The sequence below is a fragment of the Oncorhynchus nerka genome, linkage group LG7 (genome assembly GCF_034236695.1).
Source record: "Oncorhynchus nerka isolate Pitt River linkage group LG7, Oner_Uvic_2.0, whole genome shotgun sequence".
NCBI classification, from domain to species: Eukaryota; Metazoa; Chordata; class Actinopteri; order Salmoniformes; family Salmonidae; genus Oncorhynchus; species Oncorhynchus nerka.
Window position 1 is genome coordinate 78,281,986 of NC_088402.1, and position 25,100 is coordinate 78,307,085.

The window sequence follows — 25,100 nt, forward strand, 5'->3', positions numbered from 1 at the left end:
TTTGAAGAAATTCATTTGTAAAAAAAAAAGTAAACTATTGTCTCTCTTTGATTAAATTACTAGATTAATTCTCTGATCATTTGATTGGGTGGACAACATGTCAGTTCATGCTGCAAGAGCTCTGATAGGTTGGAGGGCGTCCTCCGGAAGTTGTCATAAGTACTGTGTCTGGTAGGGGGAGAGAACCACAAAACCTCCTAGATTTTGTATTAAAGTCAATGTACCCAGAGCTAGGACGGAAACTAGTTGTCCTCTGGCTAAACCATGGTGCTACCCTACAGAGTGCTGTTGAGGCTGCTGTAGACTTTCATTGCAAAACAGTGTGTTTTAATCAATCATTTGGTGATGTGAATATATTTAGTGTAGTTTTATTTAAAAAGGATAACTTTTTAATGTTTCACTATTTTTATTTTTTTAAATTCACTAAAGGGGATTGTCCTCCGTTTCCTTGGAGGAACTCCATATGTGTTCTTGAAATGTAATATTTCCATTTTAAAATAAAGTAGGCCTACTGTAGCTTGACTTCTTAATGTAAACCTCATTGGTTCACATATTCCATCTTTTGTGGAAGTGAGCAGTATGTCTTATTTTATTTCAATATGAATCAAGTTGACATGCATGCTTTTGCCTAACTCCAATACAGAGGGGACTTTTCTGAAGTTGTTGTCTCGCACATCTGGAAGGGTAACTTCATTATACTAAATATCTTGCAGAACCTAATTTTTCATTTATCCAATTTGTAGCAAGCAGTCAGCCCTAGTTTGAACACAGCGTCCTATTTTTGGAATTAGAAGGGGTTAAATTTCTCACTTCATCCATAGTCAGTGATTCATTATCCAAGTAATTAGTATCTAGAATATGTATACAATATTTGATCTGAACATTGTGACACATGGCAAGCCATAAGGTTAGGTTACCTGCTGGCTGCTTGCTTAAATGAAGTGGAATATTTTGTTGAAGGGTGTATGAAACTAGGGCCTTGCTACCTAACACATGATGACAATATTTACCGACTCAGGACCCACCTCTATGGCCCTATTGCTTGACTGAAGCATTCCACGCCACCGTAGGAAACATACAGTTGAAGTTGCAAGTTTACATACAGTTAGGTTGGAGTCATTAAAGTGGTTTTTCAACCACTCCACACATTTCTTGTTAACAAACTATAGTTTTGGCAAGTCGGTTAGGACATCTACATTGTGCAAGTCATTTTTCCTACAATTGTTTACAGACAGATTATTTCACTTATCATTCATTCACTGTATCACAATTCCAGTGGGTCAGAAGTTGACTGTGCCTTTTAAACAGCTTGGAAAATACCAGAAAATTATGTAATGGCTTTAGAAGCCTCTGATAGGCTAATTGACATAATTTGAGTCAATTGGAGGTGTAGCTGTGGATGTATGTCAAGGCCTACCTTCAAACTCAGTGCCTCTTTGCTTGACATCATGGGAAAATCAAAAGAAATCAGCCAAGACCTCAGATTTAAAAAAAAATGTAGACCTCCAAGTATGGTTCATCTTTGGGAGCAATTTCCAAATGCCTGAAGGTATCACGTTCATCTGTACAAACAATAGTATGCAAGTATAAACACCATGGGACCACACAGCTGTCACACCACTCAGGAAGGCGATGCGTTCTGTCTCCTAAAGATGAATGTAGTTTGGTGCGAAAAGTGCAAATCAATCCCAGAATAACAGCAAAGGATCTTGTGAAGATGCTGGAGGAAACCGGTACAAAAGTATCTATATCCACTGTAAAATGAGTCCTGTATCGACATAACCTGAAAGGCCGCTCAGCAAGGAAGAAGCCACTGCTTCAAAAAATCCATAAAAAAGCCAGACTACGGTTTGCAACTGCACATGGGGACAAAGATTGTACTTTTTAGAGAAATGTCCTCTGGTCTGGTGAAACAAAAATAGAACTGTTTGGCCATAATGACCATCGTTATGTTTGGAGGAAAAGGGGGAGGCTTGCAAGCCGAAGAACACCATCCCAACTGTGAAGCACAGGGTGGGAGTATCATGTTGTGGGGGTGCTTTGCTGCAGGAGGGACTGGTGCACTTCACCAAATAGATGGCATCATGAGGGAGGAAAATTATGTGGATATATTAAAGCAACATCTCAAGACATCAGTCAAGAAGTTAAAGCTTGGTCGCAAATGGGTCTTCCAAATGGACAATGACCCCAAGCATACTTCCAAAGTTGTGGCCAATGGCTTAAGAATAACAAAGTCAAGGTATTGGAGTGTCCATCACAAAGCCCTGATCTCATCTATCGGAAATTTGTCGGCAGAACTGAAAAGGCGTGTGCGAGCAAGGAGGCCTACAAACCTGACTCAGTTACACCAGCTCTGTCAGGAGGAATGGGCCAAAATTCACCCAATTTATTGTGGGAAGCTTATGCAAGGTTACCCGAAACGTTTGACCCAAGTTAAACAATTTAAAGGCAATGCTATCAAATACTGATTGAATGTATGTGAACTTCTGACCCAATGGGAATGTGTTGAAAGAAATAAAAGCTGAAATAAATCGTTCTCTCTTAATATTCTGACATTTCACATTCTTAAAATAAAGTGGTGATCCTGACTGACCTAAGACAGGGACTTGTTACAAAGATTAGATGTCAGGAATTGTGAAAAACTGAGTTTAAATGTATTTGGCTAAGGTGTATGTAAACTTCTGACTTCAACTGTATTATTTACATATTGTTGTGGTGGCATTTCAGTGAGAGGAAAACTCTAAAAGGGCAAATTTCCCGGACACAGATTATTCCTAGTCATGGACTAAAAAGCATTTTTGGGGGAATTTCTTCATTGAGCATTGTTTTTAGTCTAGGGCCAGTGTTCAAAAGCATCTCAGAGTAGGGGTGTTGATCTGTCCCCCCCTGTCCGTATACTCATTATGAATAAAAAGGCAAGACTGATCCTACATCTGCACTACCCTGAGACTCTTTGTGATGTACAGGTCTAGGAGTAAGCTTAACCTGTGTCCAGGAAACTAGCCCTAATGATGAACTACACTGGTGTTCCTCAGGTGCTGCCCGTGGTCTCGGTGCTGCGGCATGGGGGACTTCCGGCCGCGGACGGTGTGGCTGGGCCACCCAGAGAAGAGGGAGCAGAGGTACCCTCGGAACGTCATTAACAACCAGAAGTACAACTTCTTCACCTTCCTCCCAGGGGTGAGTGTCAGGTACTCCGGGTCAACCAAGCAACCGCCATCTGCTCCTCATTCACAACACAACAACCCGGAATTAGTTTAGCGGCAAAGTGGAGTTATTGGTTTAGTGGCAAAGTGGAGTTATTGGTTTAGTGGCAAAGTGGAGTTATTGGTTTAGTGGCAAAGTGGAGTTATTGGTTTAGTGGCAAAGTGGAGTTATTGGTTTAGTGGCAAAGTGGAGTTTGCGGTTTAGTGGCAAAGTGGAGAGTGAGCAGTAGAGCTGACCCCATAGATTCGAATAGGGGGTTGGTGGACACGGATTCTAATCAAATGAGCACTCATGTTAGCCTGTGCCCTATAGACTAGTGTGCCTCTACTGTAGTTGTTGAGTCTCTAATTAAAGCTAAACCACGGCAAGAATAGTAAGGAACATTTTTTTCACTTTCTGATTTTCTGAGCTTAATTTTCATATGAATTTGGTTTTCAAACATTATCTAGTCTTAAACATTGTGCCCTTTTTGGATATTAAATCATGCATTAAAAGTAGGAAAAACAAGAAGACCAGTCCTTTTTTGCATTGCAAATTCACACATTCTCAAATCAACACATTATTCTTGTTGTGAGTGTTCACTGTCACCTGTCAGTAGTTGAGGAAATTACTCACAGTAGCAATGAGAGAACACAAACTTTCCCTTTGTAGTAATCTTGCACATTGGTAGTAATGAAATTCAGCTGTCAGACTTTCAAATCTATACTTGACTGTGGGTGGCACTAGAAAAGTTGATGTCCGTCTGTGTTGAGATATATCATATATACAGTACCAGTCAAAGGTTTTAGAACACCTACTCATTCCCGTTTTTTCTTTATTTTTACTATTTTCTACATTGTAGAATAATAGTGAAGACCTCAAAACTATGAAATTACACATGTAATCATGAAGTAACCAAAAAAAGTGTTAAACAAATTCTTCAAAGTAGCCATCCTTTGTCTTGATGACAATATTGCACATTCGTGGCATTCTCTCAACCAGCTTCATGAGGTAGTCACCTGGAATGCATTTAAATTAACAGGTGTGCCTTGTTAAAAGTTGTGGAATTTCTGTCCTTCTTAATGCGTTTGAGCCAATCAGTTGTGTTGTGACAAGGTAGGGGTGGTATACAGAAGATAGCCCTATTTGGTAAAAGACCAAGTCCATATTATGGCAAGAACATCTGAAATAAGCAAAGAGAAATGACAGTCCATCGTTACTTTAAGACATGATGGTCAGTCAATGCAGAACATTTTAGGAACTTTGAGAGTTTCTTCAAGTGCAGTCGCAAAAACCACCTTGCGCTATGATGAAACTGGCTCTCTTGAGGACATCCACAGGAAAGGAAGACCCAGAGTTACCTCTGCTGCAGAGGATAAGTTCAATAGAGTTAACTGTAACTCAGATTGCAGCCCACATAAATGCTTCAAAGAGTTCGAGTAACAGAGCTGGCATCAGATGACCTGGCCTCCACAATCACCTGACCTTAACCCAATTTAGATGGTTTTGGATGCGTTGGACCGCAGAGTGCAGCCAACCATAGTTTTGATGTCTTCACTATTATTCTACAATGTAGAAAATAGTCCAAATAAATAAAAAACCCTTGAATGAGTAGATGTGTCTAAACTTTTGACTGGTACTGTATATTAGAATGTGTGTTTGTGTGTGGATATGTCTGAAACTATAAGCTTATTTTTGTCTCAACTGAACCCTTAGTGATCAATATCTTGTCACGTGCATATACACTAAAATCACACATCCTAGATCTGAATGAATGAAATATTCTTATTAAATACTTTTTTTTTTACATAGTTGAATGTGCTGACAACAAAATCACACAAAAATTATCAATGGAAATCAAATGTATCAACCCATGGAGGTCTGGATTTGGAGTCGCCCTCAAAATGAAAGTGGAAAACCACACTACAGGCTGATCCAACTTTGATGTAATGTCCTTAAAACAAGTCAAAATGATGCTCAGTAGTGTGTGTGGCCCTCCACGTGCCTGTATGACCTCCCTACAACGCCTGGGCATGCTCTTGATGAGGTGGCGGATGGTCTCCTGAGGGATCTCCTCCCAGACCTGGACTAAAGCATCCACCAACTCCTGGACAGTCTGTGGTGCAACGTGGTGTTGGTGGATGGAGCGAGACATGATGTCCCAGATGTGCTCAATTGGATTCAACACCTGCACGGTGTTGGGCTGTAAGCACAACCCCCACCTGTGGACGTCGGGCCCTCATACCACCCTCATGGAGTCTGTTTCTGACCGTTTGAGCAGACACATGCACATTTGTGGCCTGCTGGAGGTCATTTTGCAGGGCTCTGGCAGTGCTGCTCCTCCTTGCACAAAGGTGGAGGTAGCGGTCCCGCTGCTGGGTTGTTGCCCTCCTACGGCCTCCTCCACGTCTCCTGATGTACTGGCCTGTCTCCTGGTAGCGCCTCCATGCTCTGGACACTACGCTGACAGACACAGCAAACCTTCTTGCCACAGCTTGCATTGATGTCCCATCCTGGATGAGCTGCACTACCTGAGCCACTTGTGTGGGTTGTAGACTCTGTCTCATGCTACCACTAGAGTGAAAGCACCGCCAGCATTCAAAAGTGACGAAAACATCAGCCAGATAGCATAGGAACTGAGAAGTGGTCTGTGATCCCCACCTGCAGAACCACTCCTTTATTGGGGGTGTCTTGCTAATTGCCTATAATTTCCACATGTTGTCTATTCCATTTGCACAACAGCATGTGAAATGTATTGTCAATCAGTGTTGCTTCCTAAGTGGACAGTTTGATTTCACAGAAGTGTGATTGACTTGGAGTTACATTGTGTTGTTTAAGTGTTCCCTTTATTTTTTTGAGCAGTGTATTATAATGCCCCTAATGTACGTACATATTTGTGGTTGGCTGATTTATGTGAAATCATATTGTTCTGTTTTGTTTTCTCAGGTGCTGTTTAATCAGTTCAAGTACTTCTTCAACTTGTACTTTCTGCTCCTGGCCTGTTCTCAGTTTGTCAATGAACTCAGGCTAGGTGCTCTGTACACCTACTGGGTTCCTTTGGTAAGCAGTGTAGTATTTTGTCAAAGTAATATAGCATCAAGTATTCACATGATCCACCAATCACTTGCTTTAAAACAAGATACTTGTTGTAAATTTACACATTTAGAAGGTTTGTCTTTTATTTTTGTATTTCAGGGAATTGTTTTGATTATTACCATTTTGAGAGAAGCAGTTGAAGAGATCAGATGTTATTGTCGAGACAAAGAAGTGAATTCACAGATATATAGCAAGCTCTCAATAAGAGGTAAGATTTTGTTTGCAGTTGGTACCCAATAAGAAGAATAAACAACAACATAAATATGTTTTATAAACAGGTCCAATGAAACCACTCCAACCAATTAATGACCTACAGTAGTTTTCTGATGCTTCTATTCAGTATAATTCAAGTACCTGAATAGTGGGTGTCTCCAATAGAGTTGGGGTCTATTCAAATTTAATTTGAAATTCCAGTTAAATTCTTGAATTCGAATTTCAACAATCTTCATGTTATGGAATTGAAATAGAATTGGATTTAGACTGTTTGGACTGTTTGAATTGGAATTGTAAACACATTTAATCCTTGGAATTGACTTGAATTGGATTTCCCAGTGAATGGAATTAAAGCATTTAGAATCAAAAGTTGATTGCAAGATTTATTTTAACTTGTATTTCTATATTTCCCATATAGTGAGGCAGTCTGAACAGTGACAAGATCAGCCTGAAAGCCGGAGGGAATTTAGTTCTAATTGGAATTTGTGGAATTGTTGGCGATAATATTGAATTATTGGAATTTACCTAACATTGAAATTGAGAGGAATTTAATTATCTCTGAATGCAAAGACTGACCTGGAATTTGAATTAAATGGAATTTCCTGGGAGAGGGAATTGAATTGAATTTTTTGAATTAACCCCAACCCTGGACTCCAGTCCAGTTAACTGTATGAGCTTGGTCCGGTCCTGTCTAAGCTGACAGGGGAGTGGGTCCTGGGTGGGAGGGGAGTGATGGCTAATTCAAAGCAGGGATGTAAAAGTGTACACGAGGGCTTGGAATAAAGTGCTACTAGCAATAAAAACCTGGAGACCTCTTGTGGTTTTCATCACTTTTCCCCTTTGATCTGGCAGCTTGTTTTATCCATAAACACAATAAATGGTTACTTCCATGATAGTGGCCTCAGTGGCTTGTCTTGTTGCACAGCGTGTGAGAGATAATGCCATTACATGCCTGTAGATTGTTTTGCTTTGAGAAAGTAGCTACTCAAGAGCAAAACATGCTGTTAATTTATGTTTTGATGTCAGTCGTCCACCAAGGATTTTTGTGTCATCCTGTAGGAATGTATGGTTCATAATTTTAAAGTAGTTTCTTTCTCCTTAGTATTTTGACTTCTGACCAATTATTTCTGAAGCTTATTGGGAAAGTTTAGTTTGTGTTAGCAGATTTGTGTATAAAGTAGACTAAACTCCGATAATAAAACCAAGTGAAACAGAATGGGTTTTCAAGCCCAATAAACCTAAATGCATAGCAATATTAATGTATTACATATGCAAAAGCCTGAGGTCACAGCAAAGGTCAAGGGTGAGTGACCCGCTCCAAACAATTTTGCCTGTTCATTCCAAATGGAATGAGAGAAAAGGCTCAACTCCCCCCACCCTCCCAACATTCTTTCAGCTCTGAAGGCCTACATGGAACATTACTTTCCCCCCACATTTAGTGGAAGGAAATCTATAACAACAGTTGTCTACATTTGTAAGGTAACCTGGAGGAGCCAGTTTGGCGTAAACAGTGAGCTGAATAGTGTTTCTGTATGTATGGGCCATGAGAAGAGAAGTAGGGAGAATGAAGACTAGTGTTTTAACAGTGTCTTTGAGTGATGTTAATGGTACCAGGATATCAGACTTCCATAAAAAACCTGTGTGAGCCATGTGAATGTTTCCATGGATGTTTTAGATTCGTACTGGTTTGGGTTGTTTTACTCTATTCCTCCTCTCCTAAGAGGAATGGAATGTCCATAAAACAACATTCATCATTCATTTCTGATCTAACCACAATACCATTATGATTTTCAAACTGAATTTAGTCAACTCAACATTCTGCAATCTGAAAACACTTATTGAATATTCATTTTACATTTGTTTTTATTTCAGGCACTGTGAAGGTGAAAAGTAGTGGCATTCAAGTTGGAGACCTTATAATCGTGGAAAAGGTTTGAATCACTTTGTAGATTTCGCCTCAACTGCATCAATGTATTAGGCAAACTACATAACAGGATAGCAAAGTTGCCAAATATGACAAATAATGATTGGTCTGTTAATCTGCTAGACTGGTGACTTGAGGTGAAAGGAGTTAAAGATTTTGTAATCTTGTGATCAATGTTTCTGAGCTTGAGTCTGTCAAGCTCAATGCAGACGTAACTGACACAAACTTTAAATGAACTTAATTGGATCAGAAAACCAAACATTTGACATTTGGATTATTGATGACATTGACAAAAAATTGAAGCAACACTTGTAGGATATTAATCTCTCGTGGACAGGCTACATGAATGGTACTGTAGATCTGTCATGATAAAACGGGATGTGTGAGATCGGCAGCATTAGTTCCAGTGCTTGGGTTTTTCATCACTGGTTATTTGGACAAATCACGATTTTGCAGGTGTTAGCATCTTTTGAATTTTGGAAGGAGAGGGGACATTTGGCCCAAAGACTTGCCCGTCACTTGCAAAGAGAGAGGGTGGAGCTCTTCATTTCGGTTCTGCTCGTTGTTTTCTATCTCTTCTCTTAACACGTATGGACCCAGAACTTAATCGAGCATCTGACCAATTACGCAAGATTAAAGTTCTGGGTTAGCCGAGATTAGTAGGATATAGACCACCCAGAAAATACCAATGCATTCTTACCAGATAGTTAACTTAAAACGCCATTAAGTTGGCATATCCATGTGGGAAAGTTAAAACAAGGCAATCAATTGTGCCTTTTCAAATTAGCGTCACAAATGGCATCATCACTGGTAACATTATAATAAAATATAATTTGGTAGGTTATATTTGTCCTATTTCACATGTACAAGTATGTATTATACGCATGTGTGAAATAGATTTTTTTTGCATATTCCAACTCCCCCTGAGAGTGGGGTCATGGCCAGTGTCAGCCATTATCAACAGGGACCTTGGAGCAATTAGGGTTAAGTGCCTTGCTCAAGGGCACTTCAAAAGATTTTTCACCTTGTAGCTTGGGGATTCGAGTTAGCGACCTTTCGGTTATTGGCCCAATGCTCTAACCGCTAGGCTACCTGCCGCCACTATGTTGTTAAAAGTATCTTAAGTAATTCTAATAGACATTCCAACTCCTAACTGTATTTTTTACTGGCTACTGTAGAAAGAGTGGATAGGTCACACGCTGTTCTCTTCATACATTTTTTAAAAAATTTTTTATCCATGACCGAGGAGACAGACATTGAAAGTAAATCGAACTCTGTTATGATCTTGTGATTTTGAAATCTGTTAAAACATTATTTTTTTAAATAACATTCAAAATGTGTACCACCGCATGGATCTGAAGTGCCACAGTGAATCTTTATTAAACCCATCGACCACTTAAAATAATCAATGTCCAACTCAATGTTTTGAAATCTGTCAACTTAAATAGTGTTGAGAATTCATCTTCCAATTACGCTGACCAGGATTCAGTCACAGTGGAGTCTGGGTCAAACAGAGTGTAAAGCCTGGTCAGGCTCCTATTCAGGGTAAGGCTGGATGATTTGCTGCAGGGATTATTATTGTGACTAGCTGAATGCAGGTAATGTAGCACATTAAAGCAAAAGTCTGAACGTCCACAGTTATAGGGAGGGGGGGTGGGGGTTTAGAAGAACAGGATGCAAGTTGAAGTCGTGTTTTTCTTTATTTCTGCCTTTGTAGAACCAGCGAGTTCCTGCTGACATGATCTTCTTAAGGACCTCTGAAAGAAATGGTAAACATCTGCTGGTCATTCATTCAAATCTCCAAAACAGGATAGTTAGGGTAATGGCATGTTTAAAAAGGGTGGTGAGGTGAAGGGATTAGCCTAGAGCCAGGACAGGAAGTGCAACAATGTCTAAATTGTAATTGGGTCCAGTAGGCTATCGTTCAAAGTGGTGGTTGGGGGGGACGGGTTGTGGTAGAAGACAGAAGAAGCATGGTCCATTCATTTCCCCTGACCATTTTTGTCTTTTAAATTGCAAGTTAGTTCTTAAGGAAAATCCCCAAGACAGGCAGAGTGTAGAATAGAAAGAACATATAAAATGCAAAGAGAGAACTGGGGAACCAAGGTACAAAGACTGAGCCTAATCTGAATAAACAAATGTGTTATTGGATGAGATTTGAAAGAGTGGTGACAGAAACAGAATGAATTGCTCCCATGCAAAACAATGCCATCTCCACCAGGCTTGTTGTTTTCTAAACAAGTACACCACCACCCCCTCGATAACTAGCAGCTGTTAGGATCCATCAGAAACATGCGATAAAACATTTGGAGTACGACAACCGTACACTTTTATTATCTTGATTTGGAGTAAAACAAACTAGATGAAGCATGCTTAGTTGTGGTTGTGCTTTCCAGTGGGGGGAGGAAAAACAACATGTTTATTTTACTGGAAAGAGTGGTTAGTTGGTTATCTCTCTGACACATGGAGGCCATTAGGTCAATTATGAAGAGGCTAGCTAGGCCCAGTGTTCTCAGCTATAGACAGGCAGGCAGGATGACGCAGACCAGGAGGAACTGGGGTTACTGGAGGCTGTGGCGGGATGAGGGTTGGGTTGGCATGGATACCTCTTCACTTTCTTGTTGATCCCCAGAGTAATGTGCAGTTGGGCACCATTCATATTTGAGCACTATTTTGCAGTAAGTCATTTGGTAAGATATGTTTATGTTGAAAGATAGAGGGGATGAAGGATGCACCAAATAAAAGAATACTAGAAGTTGACGCATGTGACAAAATGTACAAGTTTATAAATTATCATTATTTACATAGGGTAACAGACATTTTGTTTTTTAGATGGACAGAATGTAGTTATTTGTACCATGGAGGCCCTATAACTCTGAATGCTTCTGCAATCTCTAAAGCCTACGCAACGGTGCCCCCTAGAGGTGTCTGACTCCATTCTGGATCAGTTATTTCCCTCACTTCTGCCTTGTTCTAGGCTCCTGCTTCCTGCGTACTGACCAACTGGACGGAGAGACGGACTGGAAACTACGCCACCCAGTGGCCTGTACTCAGAGGCTGCCCACTTCTGCTGTGAGTCACCAGACCAGATAGCTGATCTATCTTTTAGTAGAATAGGATGTTGGCACTGCACTGACTGCAGAAAAATTTAGTAAAGTAATGCCACATCTCATGTTCTTGGGGGATGTTCTTGGAATTTTTATCGCTTATTGATAAGTGACCATGTTGTGATTGCTCCTCCAGGATCTTCTCCAGATCAGATCCTATGTGTATGCAGAGGAACCAAACATTGACATCCACAACTTTATTGGCACTTTCACCAGGGTGAGTGTTAGGGCCTGAACAATTATATTTTACTTTTCTTGTTTAAGACATGCATAAAGATAATTGCCACCATATATAGTGAACTTTGATGAAGGACTTTCTGTTTTCATGGAGTAATGTTCCATACTCTGTCTGTGTTTTGTGTCCTCTGTGCTGTGCTTTAGGAGGATGGAGACCCTCCAGTCAATGAGAGTCTCAGTATTGAGAATACCCTTTGGGCCAGCACTGTCATCGCCTCTGGTAAATACCAACTCCCCCAGTGGTGTGCTCTTTCTCTCCACTGAAGCAGCTAAAACATGGAAGGAAGCAGTACCAGCCCTTCCTCCATCCCTCTCTCCCTCCATCTATTGCTAGAGCAGTGATGAGGCATTACTTCCTCCACGCTTGATGTGCTGATGATTTGTCCTCCTACACACACACCGGCGCAATCAGACATTTGGTCATTTAAAACTAGTTCTGGGTAGTTAACCATAAAAGACAACGTTTCCCTAAAGGGAAAAAACACAGAGATTTCAGAGTCTAACCTACTGTATATAGCATACGGTAGTCATTTGACAAATTGGCAAACTCTCATGTACTACTGTCATTATACATTTCAAAACATGCATTCACATCAAGGGAAGTCTTCTACATGCTTTATTATATGGTATGGTTTATGATTCGAAACTTGTCAGTTTAAAAGTTTCAGTCCATTACTTGAATGTTCTGTCTCTGTAGGCACTGTGGTAGGAGTAGTTATTTACACAGGCAAGGAACTCCGGAGTGTGATGAACACCTCAGACCCAAGGCACAAGGTATATTAATTTTACATTTACATTTAAGTCATTTAGCAGAAAAAAAAAGGTAACAACACAATAATAAACTATGAATTACCATTGAAACAGTACCGTAAAATATAGTTCTACCAGAATATTTGCATGAGTTCATGTACTAAAGGAAAGCGTCATGTCAAACATCCTGCACATGACGCTTTCCTTTAGTACATGAACTCATGCAAATATTCTGGTAGAACTATATTTTACGGTACTGTTTCAATGGTAATTCATAGTTTATTATTGTGTTGTTACCTTTTTTTTAAGGTCTTAAAAAAAGAAAATACCCTGGTCAATTTATGTACTGTAAAGTAAACCGCTACCAATACTCAAATAATCATATCATTTCAACAGTTGTTCCATAATATTGTGTTTCGAGTGTTTTGACGTGTACTGCCTGATGTCATTCTCATTTATCATCTCTTGTAGGTTGGCCTATTTGACCTGGAAGTGAACTGTTTAACCAAGATCCTGTTTGGGGCTTTGGTGGTGGTGTCTCTGGTCATGGTGGCCCTCCAACACTTTGCCGGCCGTTGGTATCTGCAGATCTTCCGCTTCCTGCTGCTTTTCTCCAACATTGTCCCCATCAGGTAGGAGTTTAACACACTTTCTATTTAATTTAAATGAGCAATTAATAAATGCACATTTAACAACATTTAACAGCAGGTTTAAGACCAAAAGTTGGTATTTTCAGTTGAGGCCTACGTTTACATAAAATCTACCCTTGCTTAATTGTTTCTACATATTCTTATGCGCATGTTTGATGGACAACCTAAACCCATTAATATCCACATTTTATTAAATGAATAAAATGTGAACTTTGTGTATCCAGCTTGCGTGTGAACCTGGACATGGGTAAGATGGTGTTCAGCTGGATGATCAGAAGAGACTCTAAGATCCCTGGTACGGTGGTCAGGGCCAGCACTATACCTGAACAGCTGGGACGCATCTCCTACCTGCTCACTGACAAAACAGGTCTGCTACTTTTGTGGTTTATAGACATAAATATGTAATTATTGACTGCCGGACTATCACGGCTGTGTGGCTGTGGACTCTGTATTGAGCTTAAGAGGTAAGAGTGCCTCCATAAACTGTCAGCTTAGTCAATTCACATAATATGTAACTATGGTAATAAAACATGACAGTAAAGTATAAGGTTTGCAGAAAACTGCTAAATGTTGTAGTGCACAGGACGAGTAGTGGCTAGTGCTACAATATAAGACAATGCCAAATGCCTGTATCTTGTTTTAGTAGTCAGAAGAGGACATTGCCCCAACATGTCAGCCTGTCATATGAGAGTTGATAGTGTTGAAGATTTGCTAAGGTTATGTTCATTATGAGTGCTAGGGCAAGCCTGTCCATGATCAGGGCGATGGGGCCTAGGGGTCAAAGGTCAGTCTAATGTAGGTGCTGTAGGTGCTTCTCAGGTCATCCTGAAATACTAGCTACAGAGAGGGGGGCTTTTAAAGTGTGAAGACAGTCAGGACACTGACAGCATGGAAAGATACTTGACTTGTAGATCATAGTGTGACTGTACTATAGACTGTTTAAAAATCACTATGTTTAAATTATTATAATAATAATAATTTTAACACCAACACTACCATCTCGCTTCCAACACTTCTGACACCAGTGCAAATAACCCCTTGATCAGTAGAAATGCTACAAATAGTATAAATTGTGGTTGTGTGTTTGATGCAGGGACTCTTACCCAGAATGAGATGGTGTTCCGTCGCCTCCATCTTGGAACGGTGGCCTATGGAATGGACTCCATGGACGAGGTGCAGAGCCACGTGTTCAGTGCCTACACACAGGTAAACAATAACCATCACCACTGAGCCATATTGAGATAGTTGTGGCGCACATAGAGCGTCATTGACAGAAACGACAATTGCCAAACTCTCTATGTAGACCTGTGGCTCTGCATCTGTCCATATGGGCTGTGGGCAATGAATTACTAATTGGTGAGACAGTCAATGCTTGAAAACCCAAAAGAATTCTGTGTGAAAACCAATAACAACCCTTGTCTTTAGGGCATGTCTTTTGGACAGCATATCAGCTAAGTGATTATTGTTTGGCTGAATGCTTCCTGACCCCTAATGACATTCTTTGTCCCTTTGACACCAGAGGTTAGTGGAGAAGGAAACCGGATTAGCCACTAGCCCCAGAGCCCACTAGCACTGACCTGCCCTAGTTTAATGACTCCACCATTAACCCCTGTGGAAATACAACCCCCAGCCTAAAAATAGCAGCAGCAAGATGCTAAAGCTAATTGTTCATATTTCTTATTTTGTTACACACCTGGTTGTGTTTACTTTCTGTGGTTGGTATGAATGAATAGGGTAGGATTAGTTAAATGACTTGGTTAGTAGTCATTTTAGAACTGAGTAAGTTCAGAGAAGTGTTATGTTTTAGCACTACAAAACGCATATATTCCATATACTTTATTGCCATAGTTACTGAATAAGGCAGCTCACAGGTACATGTACTGTATATATACATTACAGTATATATTCCCCACAAATAATGTATTTATGTGATGACTGTTTGTCAATCCATGGCTGAGAAAAAAAGTTTATTGTTAAAAAACGCTCTACTAATTATTGAAAACCTTGCAGGTAGACAGATGCTCCAACTCAGTCGGCTAACTTTTATTTTCTGCACCTTCCACCCCACAGCCCTCTCATGACCTCCCAGCATCCAGAGTTCCGGCGGCCACTAAGGTTCGTAAGACCATCAGCAGCCGTGTGCATGAGGCGGTGAAGGCCATCGCCCTGGTGCACTGTGTGACGCCCGCGTACGAGGCCAACGGCGTGACGGACCAGGCTGAGGCAGAGCAGCATTATGAGGACACCTGTAGGGTTTACCAGGCTGCCAGCCCAGACGAGGTACACAACGACTCACCCTAACTACTAGACATAACTGTCCAAAAATATAGCAACCAGGGGTTGTTAGTGTTTTATACAAATAATGAATTAACAGTTGACATTTGCTCTGCGAGGTTATAATATTGTTTTTTGTTAAAGATACAGTAGACCAACATATACAAAAAAAAATCTGGGAAAAATGTGAGTTGTCTACTCAACACCCTCAGGAAGGTTAAAGGGAATTGTTACTAGGTATTGCGACAGTAGAATAATAGAGTCCAAGTTAAATGATGGAGAGGGTCACTTCAAGTGATTTTAAAGTTTGAAACCTTAGCGGTTGTTGCCGTGGACTACCTGCTGCCTGCTGCCTTTGAAGGAAACCTAGAGGAGACAAATGACACGTGTACCTAGTGTACCTGTCATTGATCGCTATGAATCATTTGAAGTCCAGGAAGAAGGCTGAGGAGGAATTCACCTTGATCCATTTCCCGTAGTGTAAATACACATTTCCTTAATGTGCTCCCCAGTCTATTGGATTTCAGCTAACCTATTCCCTCTTTGAATCTCCTACCTTAGTATTAGATACTTTGATATGGCCCACAGCTTTTGTTTTTATGGTGAGCTGTGGCTTATCGTATGCTCAACTTCATGCAATACAAGCATATTTTTTCTCTCCCGCAAATATGTATGAGTCTTGAAGCTCCTGTCCTGTTCCAAGATTTTTCACAGGTTACAATATAAGTCAATGTGTTGCTATTCCCTTTCTTGATTGAATGTTTTTGCAATTGTTAAAATAGGTATATTGTATCCGCTTGATATGATCTTGGCTCAAATTCAGTTTGCCCTCCGATGGCTTCTCAGGAAGTCTATATATAGATATGGTGTTGACTGTTGGCTGCCGGTGGTAGTGGTCACAATGTCAGTGGCAGTTGCATGCATGGTTTATAATCGTAAGCCATTTATCTAACTTGCTTTGTTGGATGTGATACAGGTAATTGCCAAAATAAAGGAAATACCAACTGAGTGTCTTGTTAGGGCTACCAGAACAGCTTCAATGCACTTTGGCATAGATTCTACAAGTGTCTGGAACACTATTGGAGGTATGAAACACCATTCTTCAACAAGAAATTCCATAGTTTGGTGTTTTGTTAATAGTGGTGGAAAACACTGTCTCAGGTGCCGCTCCAGAATCACCCATAAGTGTTCAATTGGGTTGAGATCTGGAGACTGAGACGGCTATGGCATATCGTGAATCATCAGCAAGTTGAGCAGTCTCCGTCACTGACGCTCCTGCCAAACGTGCCCCAACAATCACCCCTCTTTCAAAGTCACTGAGATTTCTTCTTCTAGCCATGGTAGACAAATTAATGGGCAACTGGGCCTGCCCAGTATTTTTATACATCACTCTAAGCATGATGGCATGTTAATTCCACACCTGTGTGGCAGAACCTGTTTTGAATATACTTTGTATCCCTCATTTACTCAAGTGTTTTCTTTATTTGGCAGTTACCTGTACATGTTTGGCAGATATAACCCGTTTTTTAATGAAATCAAAATGAATAGTCCTGGTTGTTGTGTGGAGATATTGTTCCAAAACTTGTGCTTTTACATCTGCTTATTTAGTACATCATATGTGTTATGTTTAATATATTGATTGTGATATCAACTCAAGAGAAGTGTGTTCTTATAAAAAAAAAGGCAGAGTATAAAGTATTTCCTGAGGCTTATACTTCCAAGCAGGGCCAATAAGAATTTTAGCTTCTGCCAAGCTGTGGTTTTGACTCCAGACATTTGCCAGTAGCAGATCCAGCTCAATTAAATCCTAGACATTCCCATGACTAGGTGGTGCTGTTGGGTTGGAGGCCGATTCACTGCTCATCTCCATAGTGAATGTAGCCTTACTAATGTTACCATGACTAAGTCAAACACCTCATTCTCCCCAACTTGTATGACCAACACACAAGGTAGTCAGAGCTTTGTTGATCATTATGGAGTTCCGCTCAAGACTACCATTAGCCAAGCATAGCCTCAGGCCAAATATTAGCATAAAATAAGTATTGTTTGTTAGCTGGAAGAGGTTTGGTTTGGGACCGGACTTTGGAAGTGTTTAGGGTCCAATTGATGCCTCTTCCTGTCCATCTGAGATTGAAATTCGAGACCGGTCAGTGTAGGCATGGGGGATGAATTGTGTTTTTGATCTTGTGCTGGTGGTCTGGAAGTTATTGGGAAAAATAACTTCTGACCCCCCTCCCCCCCAAAAGTGATTCTTTCAATCATTCCAAATGTCGTCTGTTTGGCATTATCCTCATGTGCCCTTCAAAAGAGACCAGAAACAACATGTGGCATTGTCTTTTAAAATTGTCTTCCTAGTTTGTCAATCAATACTCTTGAGTGCAGAAAATGCTTTTATTATTGATTTGAGCTGAAGTAGAGCTGTGCTCTTTGATGTGCTACTCAGATTTATATTTCCTGTTCTTTCATTTGTCCTGTGAAAAGGTACATCATGTTAATCTCTTGTGAAAAGACTACGTAAACATAAATGGTACTGTAGATCTGTCATGATAAAACGGGATGTGTGAGTTCAGCAGCATTAGTTCCAGTGCTTGGGTTTTTTGTCACTGATTATTTGGACAAATCATGATTTTGCAGGTGTTCGCATCTTTTTTTATTTTTTATTTTATTTTTTTTATTCTTTTTTTTTTTCACCTTTATTTAACCAGGTAGGCTAGTTGAGAACACCTTTATTTAACCAGGTAGGCTAGTTGAGAACACCTTTATTTAACCAGGTAGGCTAGTTGAGAACACCTTTATTTAACCAGGTAGGCTAGTTGAGAACACCTTTATTTAACCAGGTAGGCTAGTTGAGAACACCTTTATTTAACCAGGTAGGCTAGTTGAGAACACCTTTATTTAACCAGGTAGGCTAGTTGAGAACACCTTTATTTAACCAGGTAGGCTAGTTGAGAACTTTATTTAACCAGGTAGGCTAGTTTATTTAACCAGGTAGGCTAGTTGAGAACACCTTTATTTAACCAGGTAGGCTAGTTGAGAACACCTTTATTTAACCAGGTAGGCTAGTTGAGAACACCTTTATTTAACCAGGTAGGCTAGTTGAGAACAAGTTCTCATTTGCAACTGCGACCTGGCCAAGATAAAGCATAGCAGTGTGAACAGACAACACAGAGTTACACATGGAGTAAACAATTAACAAGTCAATAACACAGTAGAAAAAAAGGGGAGTCTATATACATTGTGTGCAAAAGGCACGAGGAGGTAGGCGAATTTACATTTACATTTAAGTCATTTAGCAGACGCTCTTATCCAGAGCGACTTACAAATTGGTGCTTTCACCTTATGACATCCAGTGGAACAGCCACTTTACAATAGTGCATCTAGGTCTTTTAAGGGGGAGGGGAGAAGGATTACTTTATCCTATCCTAGGTATTCCTTAAAGAGGTGGGGTTTCAGGTGTCTCCGGAAGGTGGTGATTGACTCCGCTGTCCTGGCGTCGTGAGGGAGTTTGTTCCACCATTGGGGGGCCAGAGCAGCGAACAGTTTTGACTGGGCTGAGCGGGAACTGTACTTCCTCAGTGGTAGGGAGGCGAGCAGGCCAGAGGTGGATGAACGCAGTGCCCTTGTTTGGGTGTAGGGCCTGATCAGAGCCTGGAGGTAGTGAGGTGCCGTTCCCCTCACAGCTCCGTAGGCAAGCACCATGGTCTTGTAGCGGATGCGAGCTTCAACTGGAAGCCAGTGGAGAGAGCGGAGGAGCGGGGTGACGTGAGAGAACTTGGGAAGGTTGAACACCAGACGGGCTGCGGCGTTCTGGATGAGTTGTAGGGGTTTAATGGCACAGGCAGGGAGCCCAGCCAACAGCGAGTTGCAGTAATCCAGACGGGAGATGACAAGTGCCTGGATTAGGACCTGCGCCGCTTCCTGTGTGAGGCAGGGTCGTACTCTGCGGATGTTGTAGAGCATGAACCTACAGGAACGGGCCACCGCCTTGATGTTATTTGAGAACGACAGGGTGTTGTCCAGGATCACGCCAAGGTTCTTAGCGCTCTGGGACGAGGACACAATGGAGTTGTCAACCGTGATGGCGAGATCATGGAACGGGCAGTCCTTCCCCGGGAGGAAGAGCAGCTCCGTCTTGCCGAGGTTCAGCTTGAGGTGATGATCCGTCATCCACACTGATATGTCTGCCAGACATGCAGAGATGCGATTCGCCACCTGGTCGTCAGAAGGGGGAAAGGAGAAAATTAATTGTGTGTCGTCTGCATAGCAATGATAGGAGAGACCATGTGAGGTTATGACAGAGCCAGATTAACACTGGAGTGATAAATGATCAGATGGTCATGTACAGGTAGAGATATTGGTGTGCAAAAGAGCAGAAAAGTAAATAAATAAAAACAGTATGGGGATGAGGTAGGTGAAAATGGGTGGGCTATTTACCAATAGACTATGTACAGCTGCAGCGATCGGTTAGCTGCTCAGAATTTTGGAAGGAGAGGGGACATTTGGCCCAAATACTTGCCTGTAAATTGCAAAGAGAGAGGGTGGAGCTCTTCATTCCGGATCCGCTCATTCTATCTCTTCTTTTAACACTATGGACCCAGAACTTCATTGACTATCTGACCAATTATGCAATACTTCTGTTCTGGGTTAACCAAGATGAACCCATTTCATGCTAAAACAGTCCTTTCTCCTTTTACCTTATCAAATGTATGTATTTTTATAACCACCCATTCACCAAACTGTTGCTAGGTTTCGCTGGTGCAATGGACAGAGAGTGTGGGTCTGACCCTGGTCGGACGGGACCAGAACTCCATGCAGCTGAGGACTCCTAGTGGACAGATCCTGAACTTCACCATCCTACAGATATTCCCTTTCACCTATGTTAGCAAGCGAATGGGAATCATAGTTCGAGTGAGTGCTGCTGACTAGGATATGAATTTGATTTGAAAATTCTAATTTGAGTCATCCCTTTACAGTTGCCAGAGGTGTATGCTTTCCTCAGCTGATCTAATGTATTGTGGAAGATCATTTGTATTTTGCTTGATTGCCGGCCAACTGTCTGTGTTTTGATGTAACTACTCCTTTGAAAGATCCATTGTATAGCTGATATCAGTAGGGCCAACTGTTCGGGACCAACTGCTCTTTTTTAAGATACATTTTATGGCTTTTGATCCTGAGCATTGATCCATTTATCTATCTAGACATAGGCTGATCTAAGACAGACTTTACCCTGCTATGAACTCCGATGACTAAGTCTCTGTGCTGTCTGCATGACTAACTATTGTTGTTGGCTTGGATAGACCTGGTATAACTCTACTTTAGGAAGGCTGGGATTAAACTTGGCTTCCTCAAGAAAATATTTTCAAACATGTTTGGACCCCTTGTGAACATTAACACAAAAATAAGTTTCCCTTTCTAAGCAACCAACCAACCAACAATAATAAACTAATCCTTTATGTGCATCTCTACACATACATTCCAACTTATTGGTTGATGTGAATGTTTTTCTTCAATTTAGTTTGTCAAGCATTGAATGAAGGTAATGGCAGTGAATGGTCTGTTTAACAGGATGAGTCTACAGGAGAAATAACCTTCTACATGAAGGGTGCAGACGTAGTGATGGCAGGCATCGTCCAGTATAATGATTGGCTGGAAGAAGAGGTACTTTTGGTTTCCTCTATTAAAACACGTAATTTTAGTTTTAATAAACGACCACCATGAATTGATTATAGCGTGTTGTGGTCATCTTTAGGGTGTTTCTGTCAATTTTCCCTTTCTTGGGAAGGTTCAGTCCTTGTGTATGTTTGAACGTTCTGATATTAATGTTTTGGTGTTACTTTTGCTCTTTCTTCCAGTGTGGAAATATGGCCAGGGAAGGCCTGAGGGTCTTGGTCGTTTCCAAAAAGGCTCTAACAGAGGAACAGTACCAAGACTTTGAGGTTGGTAGCATGCCCTCTCTATCTTTGGTCGAGCTTCAATGTAACTGTCGTCACGTTGTTCCATAGAGTATGGGACTGTGCGGTAACCCAAGCCAACAGAAGGAGGAGGATGTTGATGGAGAATGAATTGACTGTCCTGAGTAACCAAGCCCACCGTTAGCGACCTTGACATTTCAGTGTGTCATAGTCATTTGGCAAAGTCATTAGTGAGGCTGAGGCTTAGGGTATCCATCTTGGTTTGAGCACATCCACATAGTGTCATAAATAGAAGGGAAATTCATTTTGATCAACGTCTGGGTTTGACATGTGAAACCAGGTGTGGTAATATTCTTACAATGACATGAATTTACTAGTTGCTGCACCTCCCTCTGTATGTGTTGTTTTTACTTTACCAGTGTATTATTATTATTAGTGCTACTCCTTATGAGATTAAAGAAATGTACATTTGTGTTGGATGACAATATAGCACTAATTTGTTTATCGTCCTACACAAAATACACTCTTTCCAGGTGTTGTCTTGGAGTTGTCATGTCCTTTCAAGTCTTTTATATCTGCTAGGTAGCCTACCTACCTGCCAACAACAACAAACCAACAACAACAAATACAAAAACAAAATAGTTTCCACAGATACTCGCCATTGTTCTTAAGATGTCAAGTGTGTTGTTTGATACTCGGATATCCCTCTTTCTCTCTCACACACACACACACACACACACACACACACACACACACACACACACTCCCATTCTTAATACAGGGTGGGAGGGCGGGCAGATGGGCAGTGTCTCCCCTGCAGCCCCACCAGGCCCATTGCCTGAGTGTATAATTGTGAGAGCTGGCTGGTGGGCAGTGGTGACTCACGCACAGATCTTGTGTTCCTGAGTGAGTCACTCAGATAGCTTTTTGCTTTATCTCCTCTGAGCTGGAGACTGCTGGACATTTACTTGCTCCTTCCAAATCCTTCTCATCCAAAACATATTACATTTGACGATTTTGTATGTTTGACAGTTAATAAATCAAACTAGCTAAATTCCAATATGCTATATTCGGATAATGTCTCACAATCCAAATATATTCACCACATTTCTCTCGTTACTTTCTCCACAGGCCCGATATGTCCAGGCCAAGCTGAGTGTGCACGACCGGTCTCTGAAGGTTGCCACGGTGATCGAGAGCCTGGAGATGGAGATGGAGCTGTTGTGTTTGACAGGGGTGGAGGACCAACTGCAGGCTGACGTACGGCCCACCCTGGAGATCCTACGTAATGCAGGCATCAAGGTCAGGGGTCACCGGGGCAGTGGGGTAGACGGCCTTAGCAACAATTCACTTCAATACATTTTACATTGACGTTTTAGTCATTTAGCAGACGCTTTATCCAGAGTGCATACATTTTCATACTTTTTTCAATACAATTTATTTATCCCTGGGCTTTATGCCCTCTGAAACTGTTGTTATGTGTTGTGTCATTGTTTGAATGTGGATAAGAAATGTAAAACGTATTAATCACACAGAAATTTCATTTTAAAACTGTTTTACCTGTGTAGGTGTGGATGTTAACTGGAGATAAGCTGGAAACAGCCACGTGCACGGCTAAGAATGCTCATCTGGTGACCCGCAACCAGGAAATCCACATCTTTAATTCAGTGAGTGGAGAAGCAGTAGAGGGCATTTTTCTGTTCAACCACTACACTTTGAATATAATGTTTATTGTGAATTGGAATAAATAGCTTTAGCATAAGGGGTCATTCCTAGTTCATCGGATCATCCACAGTTTCCTGTCGTCTGCACTGACCTCATGCGGACATCCATCCTCTGTGTGGTGAAGGCCCATAGCTGTGCTTATGTAGTCCCCCAGCCATGTAGCCCAGCCTGGATCCGCTGGCTATTTGGCTGGCCCAACAATAAATCACCTCTCACAAGAATAAGCATTCAAGCCAGTGTCAACCAGACCAGAGCCTTCCAGACCTGGGTTCAAATACTATTTGATATTGTTTCAAATACTTAAGCTGTGCTTGACTAGCACTACAGGCAGTCTAAAACAAACACTTATATATTTTATTATATATTTGAATAATTTTAAATGCTATTTGACCCCTGGTCTGGAAACAGACCTGTGAGTACCAGCTGAACCACTTCCTGAGGGAACACAGACAGAGAACCTAACTTTCTAATTTGTTTTGCAGGCTTAGCTCTCAAACAGCACAATTGCTTTGATAGTCTGTTGACTTCCCTTTTGGCCTTCGTCCAGTTGCAAAAAAGCTTGCCTGCCATAGGAAGTTTAGGACTTGCGTACAACAATTGTTACTGGAAGAGGATAACAATGGCTGGCACAGCATGAAAACAATCCCTTCGCTTCTCCCAGCAGAGGAGGGCAGGCAGGGGCTGTGACTGTTGAGTGGTCCAATAGCCAAGGCATCTGCTATTGGCTTCCTGGTTCGACACAAATGGCACTGGGTTGATGACTTGACGTATGAATACGCAATTTGAGAGGATTATAGCCATACCAGTGCATAACATTGGTTGACATATTTATGTCTTGTTGTCATTTCCAGTTCCACATTTTTGGAATTCCGGGTCCACATATAAGTTTGACACAGTTGCAGAAACTATGGGATGTTTTCTTCTTAATATGGACCTTAGGTTAGACAATTTGCCCTATTGTAATGTCCACACAATCAACCTCCATATTTCATTAGAAATAGTAGTCTATATAAATCCACAAAATCAGCCATGTATTAGTGGGTTCATGTCCTGGTTGTCCTTATGGTTTCACACCTTACATATGTTCAACATTTGTCAGTTGATCAGTTCACCCTGATGCTAATCTAGAGTGTGGTTGACAGTTGCAGTCAGGAGAGCAGCTACTCCTGCTGCTGTGGGTTAGATAGCTATCTGTGTGTCTCTGACATGATGGTAAGCCATGTACTGTCTGTGGTCCTAGGTGACGACACGAGGAGAGGCCCATCTGGAGCTCAACGCTTTCAGGAGGAAACACGACTGTGCTCTGGTCATATCAGGGGACTCACTGGAGGTAAGCTAAGCACCGTCCTCACTCTGAATACTTTACCTTATCTGTGTAAACCAAACCAAAGCACTGTTACTGAAGAGGCCTTTGGTGGTATCTGTGGTATTGGTAATAGTCAGTCTAACATTGGTTAAAGTCTCACTGAGACACTTGAGAAACGTCAGCCAGTGTTGAGTCTTATCCATTCACACTGCTGCATTGTTTTGAGTCTCAATTGACAACTGCCTAGATAAATGTAACAGACGTTGAGGAAGGAGTCTATATCAATGATAAAGATCCAGACATCTCCACAGTTGGTCGTTGGCCCCGGTGGTTGTTCAACCCTCGTCTGCTTCTCCTGCAGGTGTGTCTGAAGTTCTATGAGTATGAGTTTATGGAGCTGGCATGTCAGTGTCCTGCCGTGGTGTGTTGTCGCTGTGCTCCGACCCAGAAGGCCCAGATAGTCCGCCTGCTGCAGGAGCGCACTGGCAAACTCACCTGTGCTGTAGGTGAGTCTGCCCAGTGTCAGCCCCAAGCCTTTCTCTAGCCTTTCTCTATTGGGACATTACAGTATACGGAATTACAGAGTTAACAAATAGCCTACTCTCAATTTGGCTCACTAAAACTCTCCAATTATAGTTAACTGCAGGGTTACTGACCTGTACATTTTAAGATATTGGATGGTATTGTTTTCATGATATAAACTTGATAAACAGTTTGCCT

At 41.3% G+C, this 25,100-nt stretch overlaps 1 protein-coding gene across 1 annotated transcript in view; it reads left to right on the forward strand.

Moving 5' to 3' along the window:
* LOC115132451 (probable phospholipid-transporting ATPase IIA) overlaps positions 1-25,100 on the forward strand; it is a 40,763-nt gene that overhangs the window by 3,549 nt on the left and 12,114 nt on the right. Inside the window, exons 2-21 of the mRNA XM_029665115.2 lie at positions 3,036-3,180; positions 6,133-6,246; positions 6,382-6,490; positions 8,368-8,426; positions 10,137-10,188; positions 11,397-11,491; positions 11,663-11,743; positions 11,908-11,983; positions 12,461-12,537; positions 12,985-13,145; positions 13,388-13,530; positions 14,257-14,369; positions 15,234-15,443; positions 20,184-20,345; positions 21,003-21,095; positions 21,290-21,373; positions 22,481-22,651; positions 22,918-23,016; positions 24,315-24,404; positions 24,742-24,886. Coding sequence (XP_029520975.1) covers positions 3,036-3,180; positions 6,133-6,246; positions 6,382-6,490; positions 8,368-8,426; positions 10,137-10,188; positions 11,397-11,491; positions 11,663-11,743; positions 11,908-11,983; positions 12,461-12,537; positions 12,985-13,145; positions 13,388-13,530; positions 14,257-14,369; positions 15,234-15,443; positions 20,184-20,345; positions 21,003-21,095; positions 21,290-21,373; positions 22,481-22,651; positions 22,918-23,016; positions 24,315-24,404; positions 24,742-24,886 — 2,279 coding nt within the window. The remainder of the gene's footprint in view (positions 1-3,035; positions 3,181-6,132; positions 6,247-6,381; positions 6,491-8,367; positions 8,427-10,136; positions 10,189-11,396; positions 11,492-11,662; positions 11,744-11,907; positions 11,984-12,460; positions 12,538-12,984; positions 13,146-13,387; positions 13,531-14,256; positions 14,370-15,233; positions 15,444-20,183; positions 20,346-21,002; positions 21,096-21,289; positions 21,374-22,480; positions 22,652-22,917; positions 23,017-24,314; positions 24,405-24,741; positions 24,887-25,100) is intronic.